At 41.6% G+C, this 19,693-nt stretch overlaps 1 protein-coding gene across 2 annotated transcripts in view; it reads left to right on the top strand.

Moving 5' to 3' along the window:
• Positions 1 to 12,216, top strand: part of PGM5 (phosphoglucomutase 5) — an 87,913-nt gene extending 75,697 nt beyond the window's left edge. The window contains exon 10 of one of the 2 annotated variants that reach the window (XM_061628753.1): positions 8,683 to 12,216. In XM_061628753.1, coding sequence (XP_061484737.1) covers positions 8,683 to 8,772 — 90 coding nt within the window. In that variant the 3' untranslated portion in view covers positions 8,773 to 12,216. The remainder of the gene's footprint in view (positions 1 to 8,682) is intronic. The other variant, XM_061628734.1, reaches the window with a different exon arrangement.
• The last annotated feature ends 7,477 nt before the right edge of the window (positions 12,217 to 19,693 follow it).

Below are 19,693 nucleotides of genomic sequence, written 5' to 3'. Positions count from 1 at the left end.
AAACTGGGATTATATAGGGAAGGAAATCAGTAAGAAAGTTATAGAGATCCACCTTGCCTTGGCCCTCAAGGCTTAGTTTTGGATTGTGGTATTTCCGTTAAACTGGATTCAGACCCAGTTTCAGAACAGAATGAGCCTTGGCCATCCTGATGAATGATCTTTATCGTGAGAGAGACAGAGGAAGTATGACCCTACTACTTCTGCTTGATCTCTCAGCGTCATTTGATACCATTGACCATGGTATCCTCCTGGATCAACTCAGTGGGATGGGTATCAGAGACACTGTATTACTGTGGTTGCACTCTTATCTTCAAGGCCATGTCCAGAGAATAGCACTGGATGAGTGTTCCTCGCCCTCCTGGCACTTTTGCTATGGGCTTCTGCAGGGTGCTATTCTCTCCCCAGATCTATTTAACATCTATATGAACATAAGAACATAAGAAGAGCCTGCTGGATCAGGCCAGTGGCCCATCTAGTCCAGCATCCTGTTCTCACAGTGGCCAACCAGGTGCCTGGGGGAAGCCCGCAAGCAGGACCCGAGTGCAAGAACACTCTCCCCTCCTGAGGCTTCCGGCAACTGGTTTTCAGAAACATGCTGCCTCTGACTAGGGTGGCAGAGCACAGCCATCATGGCTAGTAGCCATTGATAGCCCTGTCCTCCATGAATTTGTCTAATCTTCTTTTAAAGCCATCCAAGCTGGTGGCCATTACTGCATCTTGTGGGAGCAAATTCCATAGTTTAACTATGCGCTGAGTAAAGAAGTCCTTCCTTTTGTCTGTCCTGAATCTTCCAACATTCAGCTTCTTTGAATGTCCATGAGTTCTAGTATTATGAGAGAGGGAGAAAAACTTTTCTCTATCCACTTTCTCAATGCCATGCATAATTGTATACATTACTATCATGTCTCCTCTGACCTGCCTTTTCTCTAAACTAAAAAGCCCCAAATGCTGCAACCTTTCCTCATAAGGGAGTCGCTCCACCCCCTTGATCATTCTGGTTGCCCTCTTCTGAACCTTTTCCAACTCTATAATATCCTTTTTGAGATGAGGTGACCAGAACTGTACACAGTATTCCAAATGCGGCCGCACCATAGATTTATACAACGGCATTATGATATCGGCTGTTTTATTTTCAATACCTTTCCTAATTATTGCTAGCATGGAATTTCCCTTTTTCACAGCTGCTGCACACTGGGTTGACATTTTCATTGTGCTGTCCACTACAACCCCGAGGTCTCTCTCCTGGTCTGTCACCACCAGTTCAGCCCCCATGAGCATATATGTGAAATTAAGATTTTTTGCTCCAATATGCATAATTTTACACTTGTTTATATTGAATTGCATTTGCCATTTTTCTGCCCATTCACTCAGTTTGGAGAGGTCTTTTTGAAGTTCTTCGCAATCCCTTTTTGTTTTAACAACCCTGAAAAATTTAGTATCGTCAGCAAACTTGGCCACTTCACTGCTCACTCCTAACTCTAGGTCATTAATGAACAAGTTGAAAAGTACAGGTCCTAATACCGATCCTTGAGGGACTCCACTTTCTACAGCCCTCCATTGGGAGAACTGTCCATTTATTCCTACTCTCTGCTTTCTGCTTCTTAACCAATTCCTTATCCACAAGAGGACCTCTCCTCTTATTCCATGACTGCTAAGCTTCCTCAGAAGTCTTTGGTGAGGTACCTTGTCAAATGCTTTTTGAAAGCCTAAGTACACTATGTCCGCTGGATCACCTCTATCTATATGCTTGTTGACACTCTCAAAGAATTCTAATAGGTTACTGAGACAGGACTTTCCCTTGCAAAAGCCATGCTGGCTCTGCTTCAGCAAGGCTTGTTCTTCTATGTGCTTAGTCAGCAAGGCTTGTTCTTCTATGTGCTTAGTTAATCTAGCTTTAATAATACTTTCTACCAGTTTTCCAGGGACAGAAGTTAAGCTAACTGGCATGTAATTTCCAGGATCCCCCCTGGGTCCCTTTTTGAAGATTGGCGTTACATTTGCCACTTTCCAGTCCTCAGGCACGGAGGAGGACCTGAGGGACAAGTTACATTTTTTAGTTAGCAGATCAGCAATTTCACATTTGAGTTCTTTGGGAACTCTCGGGTGGATGCCATCCGGGCCCGGTGATTTGTCAGTTTTTATATTGTCTATTAAGCCTAGAACTTCCTCTCTCGTTACCACTATTTGTCTCAGTTCCTCAGAATCCCTTCCTGCAAATGTTAGTTCAGGTTCAGGGATCTGCCCTATATCTTCCACTGTGAAGACAGATGCAAAAAATTCATTTAGCTTCTCTGCAATCTCCTTATCGTTCTTTAGTATACCTTTGATTCCCTTATCATCCAAGGGTCCAATCGCCTCCCTAGATGGTCTCCTGCTTTGAATGTATTTATAGAATTTTTTGTTGTTGGTTTTTATGTTCTTAGCAATGTGCTCCTCAAATTCTTTTTTAGCATCCCTTATTGTCTTCTTGCATTTCTTTTGCCAGAGTTTGTGTTCCTTTTTATTTTCTTCATTCGGACAAGACTTCCATTTTCTGAAGGAAGACTTTTTGCCTCTAAGAGCTTCCTTGACTTTGCTTATTAACCATGCTGGCATCTTCTTGGCCCTGGAGGTACCTTTTCTGATCTGCGGTATGCACTCCAGTTGTGCTTCTAATATAGTGTTTTTAAACAACTTCCAAGCATTTTCGAGTGATGTGACCCTCTGGACTTTGTTTTTCAGCTTTCCTTTTACCAATCCCCTCATGAAGCCATTGGGAATGCTCATTGGGAATTTTGGAGCAAGGTATCAGTGGTATGCTGATGACACACATCTCTATTTTTCCATAACATCTGAATCAGGAGAGGCTGTGAATGCTCTGGATCAGTGTCTGAATGCTGTAGTGGACCGGATGAGGGCCAGTAAACTGCTTGAATCCTGGGAAGATAGAGGCTGTTTGGGGAGGTGGTTCTCATGTCTGAGAGATAAGCAAGTTACGTGTTCTGGATGGGGTTGTGTTCCCTCTGAAGGAGCAGGTCTGTAGCTTAGGGGTACTCCAAGATTCATCTTTATCACTAGAGGCCCAAGTATCTGTGGCTAGGAGCGCCTTTTACCAGCTTTGTCTGGTTCATCAGCTACAGCTATTCCTGGACAGAGATAGTCTGACCACTTGTAGTCCCTGTGTTAGTAACCTCGAGGCTGGATTACTGCAATGCGCTCTATGTGGGGCTGCCTTTGGCCCTGGTTCAGAAACTTCAGCTGGTGCAAAATACAGTGGCCAGACTGCTGATGGGGCACACGGCTGACAACATGTGACATCACTCTTAAACATCTGCAATGACTGCCCATCCATTACCAAGCCAGGTTTGAGGTCCTTGTATTAATTTACAAAGCCCTGAACAACTTAGGTCCAGAGTATCTTAGGGGATGCCTGAACCCTTATATCCTAGCTCGATCACTGAGATCATCTGCAGGAGTGGTTTTGGTCATCCCCTGAGTTGGCAAGGCTCATTTAACATTGACACAAAATCGAGCCTTCATTGTCATCAGCCCACGCCTTCTGATTAACCTTTAAACACCTGCTGAACCTATAAAGGCCTGCTTCCTTTCTTTTCTGCCAGGCTTATGCAGGCAATTAAGAAGATGTCTTTTTGCAATAGTTGACCCTGGCTTTTACTGTTTTTTAAATGGTTTTTACTGTATAGCTGTTGTTTTGCTTTAAACTGCTTTGATGTTTTTAAATGAAATAGCAGTATACAAATATATTTATAAATATAAAATAAATATACCCAAAACTCAACTCAAGTTTCTAGATGGAATTAAGTAGGTAGTTAATTATCAGTAATAAATAGGAATAAGTTGCTACTTCAGATAATCATTTAAGGCAGAGCTGGACAATCTTTTTTCTGTCAAGAGCTATATTCCCTATGAGTAATCTGTCCAGGACCATGTGCCAGCAGTAGGTGAAGCCAGAGCAAATGATGGGCAGAGCCAGAGACAAAATAATGATAAAAACAGCCTTGCTTCAATTTTCACCAGGGCTATTTCAGATTAGAATTCAAATCGTATGCAGGTAGACTTGGAAATAAGTCCTTCTGAGTTTGATGGGGTTACTCTCACATAAGTATAGAGAGGATTTTTAAAATTTATTTTTAAGTAAAACGTAACAGTATTGTTCTGGAAAGCAAATAAAAGTTATTCCCTTTTTTTACTTAGTATTCTGTTGTTGTTGTTGTTGTTATGTGCCTTCAAGTCGATTACGACTTATGGCGACCCTATGAATCAGTGACTTCCAGGAGCATCTGTCGTGAACCACCCTGTTCAGATCTTGTAAGTTCAGGTCTGTGGCTTCCTTTATGGAATCAATCCATCCCTTCTTTGGCCTTCCTCTGTTTCTACTCCCTTCTGTTTTTCCCAGCATGATTGTCTTTTCTAGTGAATCATGTCTTCTCATTATGTGTCCAAAGTATGATAACCTCAGTTTCATCATTTTAGCTTCTAATGATAGTTCTGGTTTAATTTGTTCTAACACCCAATTATTTGTCGTTTTCACGGTCCAGGGTATGCGCAAAGCTCTCCTCCAACATCACATTTCAAATGAATTGATTTTTCTCTTATCCACTGTTTTCACTGTCCAACTTTCACATCCATACATAGAGATCGGGAATACCATGATCTGAATGATCCCAACTTTAGTGTTCAGTGGTACATTCTTCTGATTTCTTGACTATTGTCTCCATTTTGGTTAATGACTGTTCCAAGGGTGTAAATATCCACACATATTTGGCAGAAGTGTACCAAATTTGTGTTCAGAGATGGAAAAAAATTTTTTTCCCCTAGTCACACAACCAGGAAGAACTTTTTAGTTCAAGAAAAGGATAGCTATTCGTGGAAAATACAAGGGGAAAATATTATTGGTGTTTGAAATATAGGTGAGTTCAACTTATTTCATGAGGATGATTTTCCTCTTTCATTATTATATATATATTATTTGATAACAAAGTTTAAATTTTCTTTAATAAAAATAATTAAAATCAAATAAAGTATTGTCCTTTCCAGTTGCTCTACTAACACAGGAGGAGGAAAAGGAGGAAGTAAACAGAAGAAAAGGAACTCTATTGGGAAGGAGGAGTAGGGTAGCTTCAGGGTGAGTCAGAGGCTGCATATGAGAGGCTCTGTGAATCCCCTTGACCAAATGTTGCCCACCTGTGATTTAAGGTATTTTATACCTTAAATCCACTTTTTGTTACTTTAAAAATAATTAAGATTCTTGTCCCTTTTTTAGTGAGTCTCAACTCCTAGGCCATAATCCAACCAGCACAAGCATACTTAAGCTCGCTGAACTCACTGTTAGTAAATGCATCTAATTCTGTGCTAGATTGTGGTCATTATGATTCTGAATGCAAGTTTAAAAGGTCAGTTTATGGTTGAGAAATAGGATGTGGATTGAAGTCTGTGAATCTGGAAGCTCTCTCTCTGGTTCCTGCTAAATAGCTAAGAATGAGCCCCTCCTTGTCCTAGGGTCATTTGCTACCACAATCTATGGATAAAGAGAACCTTGGACTTTTATGTACTGTCATAATTTCATTATATTTCTTTATCAAGCCAAACCATGACTGTGCTAAATTTAATTGTAACAGACTGTGCCCAATTTGATCTTGATGAAAAGAACAGAATAATAAAATAATTAGTATGTATTTTTAATCAATATCTGAACTATTTTTAGCTGTATTTTATTGTACTTTATCATTTTTATCTATTTACAAACTGTAAAATACATGTCTGTTCTTTCACATGTCTATATAGATGCACCTCCCAATAAGATTGAAAGAATGGAATTTTAAAATTAATATAGCATGTGCTGACAAACATTGTTTCCCCCAGAACAGCTAGCTTGTTTGGCTATGTTGGTAGCTTTGTGCAGTCAATTATTCATTACCCCTGATTAAACAGGTAGTGGGTTTTTAAAAAAATTGTTTAACAAAGGTTGAAAGAACTCTGGCAGTTTGTGCCCTCTTAGAAGAAAAAGAGGGAAAGAAAGAATGGCAACCACTTATGTGTTCCCCTTCTCTGATACACGTGAGACAATGTCTCTCCCTTAAGAGAAAGAGAATCTTTATTGCTCAGAGCCATAGGCTACCACAATTCTGCACATATGAAAATACAAATAAGTACACAAATACAACTCAGTTTAACATGTTTCATTAAACATATTTCATCAAACAACATACAGAAAGGAACAACAGACACAAAATTAAAATCCCTCTCCAGGACAAAACGCACACTGATCCTCCTCATGAATCTCCCAAGATGGTGCCTTCTGCGTACACGTGTGTGTATAATAAATATTAAAAGCAAAGTATGACCTTCTCTTCAGAGCTGCTTTTTTAATATAAGCAAATTTCTACAGATTTAATCAACCAAAATACATATGATTAATAGAATAAGATTTTCCTTAATAAAATGACAGTGCTATTAAAAATGTTCTGACTTCCTTGCAATGTTCCTTATGATGCCTAACAGCTGTCATAAAGCACACAGATCCCTGAAACTTCACCACTTGAATGGGCAGGCTGAGACATATACTTGCAAGTGATCTACTTGCAGGTAATCATCCCAATTTTTTAAAGTTCCACCCTCCCTGGAAAGTGTTGTCCTATTTACATTCCATATGCTGCAATATTTGCATAGCAAGGCTGTCTGGGGGCCCTACCTTCTTGTGTTTATGGGCTCCTGATAATTTTAGAGAGGTTCATTGGAATTTGTTAGACCAAATGTTTTGATTGCTCACATTACAGCCATGTTTGCGAACCTGATTGTTGAAACGCTTTGGTCATGTATTTCTTATGAGTTTCATTTCATTTATGAATCGCTTCCCATGAACCATCCTGAGGCAAAAATAAAAACATCATAAATTAAAATAAACATTAACTGCTGCACTTCCACATTTTATGATATTTTTCACAGTTGCACTTGGGCCTGTGTACAAGCTGCCCACAAGTTAGAGTGTCTCTGGACAATATTACACAGCTGCAGCTGTGTATCATTCCTTTTAACTAAAAGAGGACTCTGTAAGCCCAATAGTGTACCTACAAAGTTCAGCTGGTTGGCAGTAAATCCATGCTCCATTGTGTAGGACTGAAAACCTGTCATAATTGTGGCACTGAATGAACAGGGTTGCTCTGCTGGATGTATCACTGTTGATTTTGTGAGAAAGATCAAAGGAGATGAGACAAACGTTTAACATCTTGCAGATGGTACTTCAAGTAATCAGAAGTGGCTCCTGCTGTAAAGTCTTCCTATCCCCAGTAGAGCTTGCAAATATAGGAATCCAAAGGTTGGCAATGACAGTGCTTGGAGATTTCATTAAACCATCCCTGGAGGCCATATAGCTTATGTGTTTTACATGGGAGGCAACACAGAGAATTCCCACAGTTTGTGCTTACTATCCAAAAGTTTTTGAAACTTTATTTTTCCTGAAGGGAAGAATAAGGTTAATTTATTCAAAATTTTATTACAAGCCTGTGTTTTGTACCTTTCCTTAGCTGACCCTAAAGTACTTGGCAGATAAAGTGGTATGTACATTAGTAGTAGACAGAGGTTGCTCATTTGCACAAAACGTTTGAGCAGAGCTTGGAAAAGTTACTTTTTTAAACTACAACTCCCATCAGCCCCAGCCAGCATGGCCACTGGATTGGGCTGATGGGAGTTGTAGTTCAAAAAAGTAACTTTTCCAAGCTCTGCGTTTGAGAAGCAAGCCAATTAGGTGTTGCTTGCATGACATCCCCAGCCTGATTGCACACAATCCCTTGCTGGCATAACTAGCACCGCATGAGGACTGGCTGTCTTTTTAGCACCTCCCACATTTTTTCCTCAAGTTACACCCCAGCTTGCTGTACATTTGGTGCCAACCTTCCTTTCTGAGATTATATCAGGGCTTCTTATATATTATACATAAGAACTGTGTTCCTGACAGAACAAAACATACAGAGCATTCTGGGTCACAATCAGTAGAACCTGAACAAATAATGTAGCTGTCTTGTTTTCAGCGCAGGCTACACATGTGATGCCATACACATGCCATCCTTGGCTTTTTGGTACAGAAAATCCTTTCCTGCCCCCTGATAGCTCATATCTGCATCTACAATTTGAGCACAATCCAGAAGAAGGTGGATTAAATTGCTGGATTACATGGATTAGAAGTGCTAAAACACTCTTAACAGTGTGCACTGTACTTGTTTTCTTGGAAGGGAGACCCAGGGTGTTCAGTTAAGTGTGTATGAGTGTGATGGAGTGAACCAGCTGTTTCCTGGCAGGGGAAATCTGTAACACTCTGCAGTATTTGTATCTGCCCTCATGGAGCTGTGGTTACTGTAATTTCATGTAAACATACATTTAAGTGTCCATGAATTTCCTGCTCTTTTATGCTTCAATCCAAACTCTAACAGGGCCACTGTTATATCCACAGCTATGCTTCTCACGCCGGCCAGAGCAGCAGTTTGGCCCAAATCAGGCCTACAGCAGTACCTCCACCCAGTTCAATGTACAAACCCCAGCCTGGTGCAGTGGGGATTGGATTGCAGTTTTAGCGTATGAGCCACCACTGGTTTAAAGTGACATTAACAGAAGGGCTATTTTTGTTTCAAAAAAAGTGAATTCATTATTATGTCTTTTCCTGTAAGCCATTTTTCTTTTTTCCCCTAGGCTGTACTGAGTCCTCTCATAGCGATTGCACTGAAAATATCTCAGATTCATGAGAGAACAAGTCGTAAGGGTCCTACTGTTATCACCTGAACCAAGGAAGGATCGCTAACCCAGGGCCAAAATTGAGAGGGCAAGGGAGAAAGAAGACTTGCTAAACTTTGTTTGTTTTTTGTGCCTTATATTATTCGAGGGGTTTGAGGGAGGGTGGGGGGTGGGGAACAAAATTCAGTGCTGATCATATTTTGTTTCAATGTTCTACTAAGACACCAGTGCGTTTACTTCTGTGCTATGGTTTCAGTATCTTCTACACATAAATAACCAAAGAGAAAAGCTCCCTTTATATCAAAATTCGGTTATTACAAAATGCCAGCATGACGGAAAAGAGTCTTGTGTTCTGCATTTGCAAAGCAGGAAAGGGTTACATGCTTCCTTGGTTGGACTTTGTTGCAATGCAAAGGCTCTTTATGTAGCATTTGAGAATCCTCAGCTTTAATTCAACAAGGAAATGCTCATATGGTATCCATGGTAAGTTTGAAAATATTTTCTAGTACTTTCAAAAGGCTCAGAATCAACAGGAACCGCCAGTTCCCAGTGTTTTCCAAATCCAGCTTAGGAAGAGCCAATTCATTATGTTGAACTAGAAATATAACAGGGCTCTTGATCACCCCAGCTGACTGGGAGACTCAGCTGCTGAGAGGGGACTTACAGGACCCAAGATGCTAGGAGTGTTTTATACCAAAGAAAACACCACACCAGGCACAGAGTCAAAGCAATTCAGTTCATATACAGAAACTGCAGGTGTGGATGTTCCAACCCCTACTAGTTTGTCTAGCACAATCCTCTGCATGGTTACTTGGAAGTAAATTCCTCTGAGTTCAGTAGGATTTACTCCTGTGTAAGTATACATAATATTGTCGCTTTAAACTGATACTTCATTTAACTGATTTATCATGTCCAAAAAATATTGGAAACTGCCATGCCGAATCTCCCAAAGTTCCATGAATAACATGCACTGTTTTATACGCCATCTGAAACCTGGCATCTACTATATTCATGCACCTTATATGCATGTAAGGCTTTTGAATTTAAAATGTGAAGAAAGAAAATAGACATGTAACCAACTCTTTGATGAACAGTTTCCATTTTCTGCTGTGTTATTCACAAATACTCACCACCATAACAAATGCTGTACACATGTGGTTTATATGCTCACAGTGAAAAAAACACAATGGTTCTTTACCACCTAGCCCCCCTCCCAACCTTCCTATATTCAAATATGACTCTGTGCAGTTTTCCAATTGTTTATTTAAAGGAAATAACTATTTTACTGTTACTAAACGAAGCTGAAGGAGTCCTTCTTTAGTATTTAACTACTGCAGCTATCCTGGCAGAGATCCTTCTTTCATTTGATTTTACTCTTTTTGGGAGGAAACTGCTGGCTTTTGGATTCAAAATCTTTGGATGCTGTCAGGATGAAATTGTGTTCCACTTCTTTACATTTGAGTTGCTACACTGGAAGAGTCCTGTGATCATTTTAAAACTCCAGGTTGTGCATTCAGAAGATTCTGCAGGAAATGTCTCTGCATAGAGTGTTCTGTTATCACACACTCACTGTTCCATCAGTTCCAGTGTGTCTCCACCTCTCTTTTCTGAAACGGGCACACAATGCTAGTCAAACCCTGCTCCTTTTTACTGTAAGACCTGGTGGGATCAGCTTGAGTGTGTGTGTTTTTAATTTGCTTCAAAGAGATTTTGCAATTGATCAACAGATCAACCTGTTCTCCCTCCAGGTGTGGACAATTGAAATACTTTACTGAGCAATTCTCTCTCCTCTGCCCCATCTATTCTGTGATGACTCATGCTATGACCCTCTGATAAAGCATGATAAATATAGACAACTAGTGTGCTCACAGTCTAATTTAATCAGACTGCTGGGACTAAATTGGCATTACTGTCATTATTTCCAGCATACTGTTTTAAAGTTGCAGACTGGCTTTTTAAAGGGGTCACATGCCCTCACATACTACAAATATTGTAGGATTAGCCCTCTGAGATGAATCCAAGAAGAATTTTTGACAAGAGTAAGACTCTGTTCACTGTTCCATTAGGGAAATGTTAAAAGTCCTAGCACAAGATTCCCATGTTTCATGTTTATGTGATTCCTTTAAAAGCCAGCACAAAATGATATGTTGGAAGTGATGTACAGTTCTCATCTAAGATTTCTACTTGTGTTTCTGTGATCTCCTTAAAAAGCCTTATCACTAACCCTGAAACATTACATGGAAAGCAGCCTTCAAAGAACCACCACTGCCTCAGAGCAGTTGATAACCAGCTCTGATACATGGAACTTTGTTTTTGCTCCTCTCAGCAAATGGTGGCGGCCATTTAAGCCTCTGAACCTTTTCCAGAGTCATTTACAGCCAGTAGTCTGGTTCTTTTCTTTAACCCCTTAAATGGGGGAGTGAGACTGTAAAAGGCAAGCAGAAAGGCTGCAGAAACAAGAGTGCTTCATTTCAAGTGCATCAGAGTTAAACAATATTGAAGAGAATTGTGCTTATTTCATGGTTAAAGAAAACACTTGTTTCCAAATGTTTTCTTGTAGTTAACCTACTGAAACAGGTAGATATGTGGTTGTAAGTTATTTTGGGGTGGGGTGGAGCTCAAGATACCCAGATAAAACATTGGCTACCTTTGAACTATCATGAATTGAATGATTTTTTAGAAGTGCTTTTCTAATTCACTTAACTGTCTGAAAGCTGACCAGATGCTTTATCAGAGGGTCATAGCATGAGTCATCACAGAACAGATGGTGCAGAGGAAAGAGGACTGCTCAGTAAATGCTTGGGTACAGCAAATGGCTGTTGTGTCTGTGAAAAAACAACACGGCTCCAACTATGGCTCACGACACTGAAATGATAAGAACTCTTTGTGCATGTGACTCATTTGAATGTTTTTCTTCCTTGGGAACAGAGGTGTGACTGCTTGTCATTTGTTGAGTTGGCTTTTGTGCAATCTGATACTTTAGTAACCTAGTAATGTTCATTGCAATGGCCAAATGTTCCTTTTTAGTGCAATCGGAGTGAATTTATGCTTTAGGAAATGGATTTGGTTTATTTTGATATTTGTCAAAACTTGCTATGACATTTAATAAAGTGAAATGCCATATTTTTGTTTTGCATGAAGTTGCTGATAATAGGACACAGCTTGCCCTAATACTTCACAGACTTTCTTAAAAGCTGTGTCTAAGTAAATGAGGCACTGATTGTTTTCTCACTTCTAAGCCACAGTGTTTTATTGCAGTATTATTAAACATCTCTTTTGTAAATCTAAAAAAAGTGTTATGGTTCCTTTTTATGTAACACCAATACACACATAGCTGCTGGGATGTAAACCTCATTCAGCAGCAACTTGCCAATTTGCTGTGATGTAACAATGATATTTCATATTTAGAGCTGTCTCCACCTGTTGTCATTGGGTTTTCCTCTGTGATGTCAGAGAGAGACTGGGCAGTCTGGATTAAACAGCTGGGTGCTGAGGGAAACATGAAAGACCTTAAAATGGAATAAAAGTTTTGTTGAATTAAATGGCATAAGTACTGATAAGTTGCCATGGGTTTTTGAATGTCACCCTTGCTGATACTTATGGAGTTCATTCAGGGAGGGGGTACTGTGGGTGTATTAGCTTCTTTCGATAGTTACAGTGCTTCCCACACCTAGGTTTATGCATGAAGGCACCAAACCAGGGCCCCCATGCCTCTTCTCTAGATCACTAAGGGATAGTTCTAAGCCTGTTAAGTTTGCCAGTACAGTGAAAGCGTATAGCTTCTTAAACATGAACACACTCCTACATTCCGTGAAAGCTGCTGCAGGTCAGCCTCTGAGCCACAGATAGCTTCCTAGGGAGCTGCAGTTCTCAGGATTATCCTCGAGCAAAATGAATGGGTCATTCAATCAAAGCTCATTCATGTATTTACAATTATCATTATAGGAATCATCCACTGACTGCAACTGTGTCATCAGAGCTACTACTAGACATATGTAATCACTGGGACACCTGTGAGAATTCTGCTGTCCTCTAATGTTACCATAGTTGCCAACTCTAATATCTGAATAAATGGTACAAACATGGATAAATGAATCAGAATCATAACTTGAAGCTGGCATAACCACCATTTTGCTGCTCATGATAGAAAGCTTGTAATGGGAAAGCTCAGGTATCCAAAGGTTCTGGCCCTTTAAATAATTTATATTTTGCTCACCAAAATCTTTTGGTAAATATTTATTTGGAACATTCTAGACACGGATAGATCATTTCTTTTTTTTAATTGCTGAAATAATGGATCTCCTTCATCAGTAATACACAAACCCCTCAAAATGTCAAGGTCTTCTTTGGTCTGGCCTGGAGGCAGAAGGATAGTTCCTGAAATTTGCATAATATATACTGCTGAAAATTAATTTGGTACAATTTTCAACATCAACACAATGGTGTTTAACATTAATGGGGCTGATAGCCCGTTAGTAATGAGGAATGTTGGAAAATTCCATTGGCAATGGAAACGGGAGTGGATGTTGCCACAGTTCACATGTTCATCTGAGGTCAATAATCGAAATCACACAAGCAAACGTGAGCAGTATTCACTTTTGTTTTTAATCCACAAATGTAATTGTTATTTTCTGCATTTTTTGCCATTTCCCTTCCATTGAAATGCATTAAGATTAATTACATTAGTTTTGCCCACAGTGGATAGCAAGATGAACAATATAGATGCTTAGTGGAACCTGAACTGTAGCGGCACAGAAACCCAGCTGATTGCAATGAACAAAGGATGGGACGAAAATTGCTGCTTCCTTACATCCCTATTAGTAACCTTACTGAACAGCTCTTTGTCTGGTCAGTGCTTGTATGAGAGACTACCTGGGGACCCAATGCTTTGAGCAATCTGCAGGCAGGGTGTAAAGAAAAACAGTCAGCCTTTAATGGTAGGGTTTTGAGAGTGGGTAAATGAAAAATGCTAAGCTTACTTTCTTACTCTGTTGAATGTGATGCAATACAGCAGAGAATAAAATTATGTAACAGGAGACTGATGCGTGCTGTTACATCGACTAGACTCAAAATGGCTGTTGCCTCAGATTTTAATTCTCTATTAGCGTTCTTTAATAATAATAATAATAAATAATAAAATTTTATTTTTAGGCCACCTATCTGGCCGAATAATCGGCCACTCTAGGCGGCGTACATCATTAAAATTAAATTACAACATATATAACAAATAAATACATTTTAACATCAATCTCCTATTAACAATCAACCCACATCTGTACACTATAAAACTGAAACTAACTAAAAAGCCTATATGCCCGTTGGAACAGCCCAGTTTTTAGTCCTTGGCGGAAACTTACCAGGGAGAGGGCATGGCGAAGATCGTATGGCAGAGAATTCCAGAGGGTGGGGGCCACAACCAAGAATGCCCTCTCTCTGGTCCGCACCAGCCTAGCTGTTTTTACTGGTGGGACCGAGAGAAGGTCTTGTGAGGCTGACCTCGTCAGGCGGCATATTTTACTAGCTTTCCCATTCACCAACTCTCAAAATCCAACTATCTTTACAAGCTGATTGTTTTTCTTCCTTTATACCCCACCTCCAGGGAACTCAAAGTAGAATATACATAAGGTTCCTGGGTGGTGTCCAATCCAAGCATTGACCAAAGATCTGCTCAACTTCAGTAAGGGTCAGTTCAGCATGTCTACCCACAACACTGATGTCCATGCCTGTAATGCCCAATTCCCCAGTGGTTCCTGGAGGGCATTCAACTCGGGATGGTGCCTCCCCCTGGCATGACAGGCAGGGTCTGTCACATAGAGGAGGGCCAGGATTTCTTCTCGATCGTCCCAGAGTGCAGGACACGGTATAATGGGCTCAGGTTGCAGGAAGCCAGATTTCGACTGGACATCAGGAAAAATTTCCTAACTGTTAGAGCCATACGATAATGGAATCAATTACCTAGAGAGGTAGTGGGCTCTCCAACACTGGAGGCATTCAAGAGGCAGTTGGACAGCCATCTGTCGGGAAGCTTTGATTTGGATTCCTGCATTGAGCAGGGGGTTGGAATTGATGGCCTTATAGGCCCAACTCTACTATTCTATGATAATCTTCTGATTACCTCACCAGGAGGAGGAGCCATACTGTCTCCAGACTGGCCCAGCCTTTTGCAGTGTACCGTCAGGGTCTGGTTGAGCTCCTTAAGAGCCAGCTTTTTCTTCTGTTGTTAGATTCCTCATCTTTTTCTTCTTTCCTTGCTTCTTTGTCCTCTACTAATCCTCTTATCTTACCTTTCTAGCCTTCTCCCCCTTCCGCTCCCCCTCCCTTCTGAACTCCACCAGTTAAGGATGGGGAGCTGGGGAGCAATTAGAGGGCCTAGTAGCCCACGGCGAGGGAGCAGGATGGAGGCACGGCTTGTGCCTTCTCGCCAAAGAACAGAGGCGCAGTGGCAACCAAGTGCATGCTGGATCACACCTTCCCCTTGAAACCAAGGGAGGCATGACTGCACATCAGAGCTCAGCGGCAAGAGCAAGTGCAGCCTGATCCCACCCGTGCAGAGCTGCAGAAAAGGCAGGAATGTGGCGCCAAGCCCCTACGCAAGGCAGGAAAGCGGCGCTAGCCCCAATGCCACTCCAGGCCTTTTACCACTGCCACTCCAGGCCTTAGGGTCAGAGGGGCTGGCATCGCCGGGCCATTATGGCCAGCAGTTCTTTGGAAGAGAGGGAACAGATGGAGGAAGAACAGTCATCATGTCTCTCCCACCACTCGGAGCAGGCCTTGAGGGCACGGGAGTGCCAGATGGAGGGAGTAAGTAGCACATTGCCCCCGCACCCCAGGGCAGGAAGAATTCCCAAAGTTTCTCAGTTGGATTAGAGGGGTGGCAGCAAAAGAGGTCAGGTGGACTGGTCTGCGCATTCAGGGACAACTTCCAGTTTGAGGCCTGGCACTTCCCAGATACCCATCCCCTAAAAGAGGAGGCATCATTCCCAGAAGGGGCATAAAAAGAGGCGGTGAACAAAGTCCCCCTCCCCCACGCCTTCGTCTTCATCTCTCTCCTCCGTCTCTATCTCATTGGCTTTCTCCTCATCACCCATAAGGGCAAAGCCAGGCACAAAAGGGCTCATTTCTCCTCCATGCAGATGGGGAGACAAGGGGTCAAAAGGAGAATTAGCAGGGAGGCCGCTGCTGCTCTAGGACTACTGTCAGGTTTGGAGCACTTCTCTTCATCAGAGGGCAGGGAGGAGGGGGACCTCTCCAAGGAAAAACTGGAAGTTCCCCCCCCCAAGGGGGAGACTCTTCCCAGCAGAGGTTTTTCTGGTGCTTCATGCTAAAACCAGGCGAATCCTGGAGTTACTGGAAGAACAGTCCAAAGAGGTTAATCCAGCTGCCTCTACCTCCTCCAAGGGTTCTAAATCTGCCTTTCCAGAGGGCCATCCCAGGATAGCTACTCTCCCCTTCCCAGTTTCGTTCCAGGAGCTGTGGCTGGCAGAGTGGGCGACTCCAAGTAAACACAAACCGATGCACAAACTGGTGAGTAAGCATTACTCCTTTGCTCCTGCAATGATGGGCAGCTCCACTGTAGACTCGCCAGTTGTTACTCTCTCGTCATCACTCTCTCTTCCTCTGCAGTTCTCCCAATAGAGAGGGAAGGGGAACCCAAGGATGCCTGCAACAAGAGAGTCGAGATGGCACTGAACAGGGACTTTGAAGCACAAGGTGCAGCTTTCAGAGCTTCCCCGGCTGCTTCACTGTTCACAAGGGCAAACATGATGTTGGTGAATGAGCTAGCCAGTAGAGAGGACATTCCCAAAAGCATCCCGGATGGTCTGAAGAAGATCTCAGCAACCTGAAGAAGGCAGCAGCCTTCCAAGTAGATGCCACATGGGACACACTGATATTTAATGCCAGGGCTATGGCTTCCAGTGAGAGCCAGTGTGGTGTAGTGGTTAAGGTGTTGGACTATGACCTGGGAGACTAGGGTTCAAATCCCCATATAGCCATGAAGCTCACTGCATGACCTTGGGCCAGTCACTGCCTCTCAGCCTCATGAAAACCCTATTCATAGGGTCACCATAAGTCGGAATCAACTTGAAGGCAGTACATTTACATTTTATGGCTTCCAGCACAGTGGTGAGGTGCAACTTGTCTTCATCATGGGGATGTGGACCCTGGATCCCAGGGCCACCTTGCCAACTCTCCTTTTGGGGGGGGCAAACTCTTTGAGGAACTGCTGGAAAAGGTCTTCATTGAGCCTACCAGTGGCCAAGAAGCTCAACACATTTCAGGGTTAGTTGAACAATTAGTTGTGAAAATCTGAGCAAAATGTGACTGTGTAGCTCAAAACCATGAAAATAAAAAATAATACTGTCATCTTTGAAAGAGTTGTTGACTTATTTGCTATATTTCACTAATTTTCCATTATGCCCAAGGCATCTGTAAAGGCATGATATATTGCATTTTAAGATAAAAAGCTGGAAACCAAAATTAGCCCTCCCTAAGTTGGATATTATCTATCATTTGTTTTTGGTTTTTCTTCTGTCTTGACATCATTTTAAGTTTAATATTTTGCATGCAGTGGTTGTTTCTGCTGTACTTTTAACAGATTTTTTAAAATGTCTTTTTCTCAGATTACACTTACCAATAACTGGAGAGTGCTGGATTTAGCAGGAAACATATACCAGGCCTAGGTGTTGCCCAGTCCAAACTGAGACCCTAGCATGAGGGTGAGGGTTAAACACCCCCCTGAACCCCTCCCAGCAAATGGCAAAGGGGCAATGTGTATTTTTATTTTAAAAATTAAAAAAGAAAACCTGGCATTTAGAACACAGAGATGCATAGCTAATGTACAAGCTTGGTTGGCCCTCTTGTATGCAAAGCATATGCTGTCCCACTGAACTAAGGATCTTCGGTAATGGCTGATGGATCTTAAGGGAAATTCTCCAAACTAAAAATGCTGCCTTTATTAATCTGCTTGGGAAGATTTTAAAACACTGACATGTTATGGCTTCTTTGGACTGTTGGTGTTGATTCCTGTTTAGAAAATGGTTGGCTGGCTGGGGGTAGAGCTGTCTTGTATGGTCATAAGATGAGAGAAGACATGTATACAGGAGGAATATGCCTATGAAAATGTACTACTAAAAACCTTTGTAGCATTTCTTTATTCAGCCATAAAGCAAGTGGTTAAGCTCTTCTAGAAGCTCTGCTTAGAAACTTGTTGTATTCCATTTCAGATCATCTTGGTTGTCTAATATAGCAGCACACATTTTCCCCTTTGTCATCAAACAAATGCCACTTTTATTTTAAAATGTTTTTAGTATAAAACTTTATTGTAAGAAAAAAAAGTGCAATGCAATATTAAACATATAAACCAGTTAGCTTCAGAACACAGTACAAATGCGTCATGGCACAATAACAAATACATGCTAATTGTGGATAATTGATCAAGAGATTCCCTACTCTAAAGTTACCAATGCTAATAGAAAACAAAAGGAGGTTGATACCAAAGCTCCACGGGAAATGCAAAAACAGTTATTTAAGATATTAGATATGGACATATTGCACATGAATGCTAGTTATCTTACAGTGTGATAAGAGAGCCAATGTGGTGTAGTGGTTAGAGTGTTGAACTACGACCTGGGAGACCAGGGTTCAATCCCCACACAGCTATGAAACTCACTGGGCGACCTTGGCCTGTCACTGCCTTCCAGCTTCAGAGGAAGACAATGGTAAACCCCCTCTGAATACCACTTACCATGAAAACCCTATTAATTGGGTTGCCATAAGTCGGGATCGACTTGAAGGCAGTCCATTTCCATATCTTACAGTCCAAGTGTCCATGGCCTCCATTAATCAACTGGCCGTTTTAATCAACATACAGTTCAGTTAACTCTATTCAGGGAATTCCTCTCACCCCCCCACTCCCCTCAAGATCTGAAGGGCAGTTGCGTGGGTAAACAGGGGTAGTAGTACATAATGGAAAATTGCTAGCTGAATTATTGATACAAACACCCTTTTCCAAATAGATCTTGAACAAATAATGTGTTCTTAACAAACATTATTTCATTCTAAAGAATGTTTTATTTGCATGTTTTTGTTGCTGGGGAGAGGCCTCTGGAACCTAGTTCTCTACATCTCCTCTGGAACCAAGTTCACTGTTTCAATAACAAGTCTTTGTTTACTTGGGCTGTAGAATTGGAGTGTTGAGTCAATTGCCATAGCTAGTTCTCTCTTACAAGGGATATTTATCCCTCTTTAGAGAGGAATGCCCATGAAGCAATTAAAGCAGCTCAAAAGTTTAACTTGAAAAAGTGTGATTCATCATCCATGTAAAAATACTTCCTCCAAAGTGGTGGCGTAGCTGATTTCTTGATTTCAGTTGCCGGAAGCCTCAGGAGCGGAGAGTGTTCTTGCACTCAGGTCCTGCTTGCGGGCTTCCCCCAGGCACCTGGTTGGCCACTGTGAGAACAGGATGCTGGACTAGATGGGCCACTGGCCTGATCCAGCAGGCTCTTCTTATGTTCTTATGTTCTCTCAGTACATATGTACGCCTCCTTCATTCAACAGTGCTTTGTCTTTGGATTTCTTTTTTCAGTCTTTCAAAGACACCCCTCCCTCTGACTCCCACCTCCTCACACTACTGTTTCTCTTTATAAGGTGGTGTCAGTTCTTGCAATCCTTTCCTAACATAGGCAGAATAAAGCCACAACAATAGAAACAAGCATACCCAAATGTGGCAGGTAGCCAGTAATATTGGACTGAACTGCAGCATCATTCAAAACTTTAGCAACACCAGGTTTTGTGCCTGCTACCACAGGCCTGACTTTGCACCCAATGCCCACTGTATGGAACAACACTTGTCTGTCTTCACCTCAACACTTTGCACACAGTGCCCTAACCATTGCCAATGTCCCAGAATAGCAGACACGGTTTATCTCTGCCTCAAGTCCTTTGACAGGCTGCATCATTAGCAGTTGGC

Source organism: Rhineura floridana, chromosome 1 (assembly GCF_030035675.1).
Source record: "Rhineura floridana isolate rRhiFlo1 chromosome 1, rRhiFlo1.hap2, whole genome shotgun sequence".
Lineage (NCBI taxonomy): Eukaryota > Metazoa > Chordata > Lepidosauria > Squamata > Rhineuridae > Rhineura > Rhineura floridana.
This window is presented reverse-complemented; position numbering and strand designations above follow the sequence as displayed.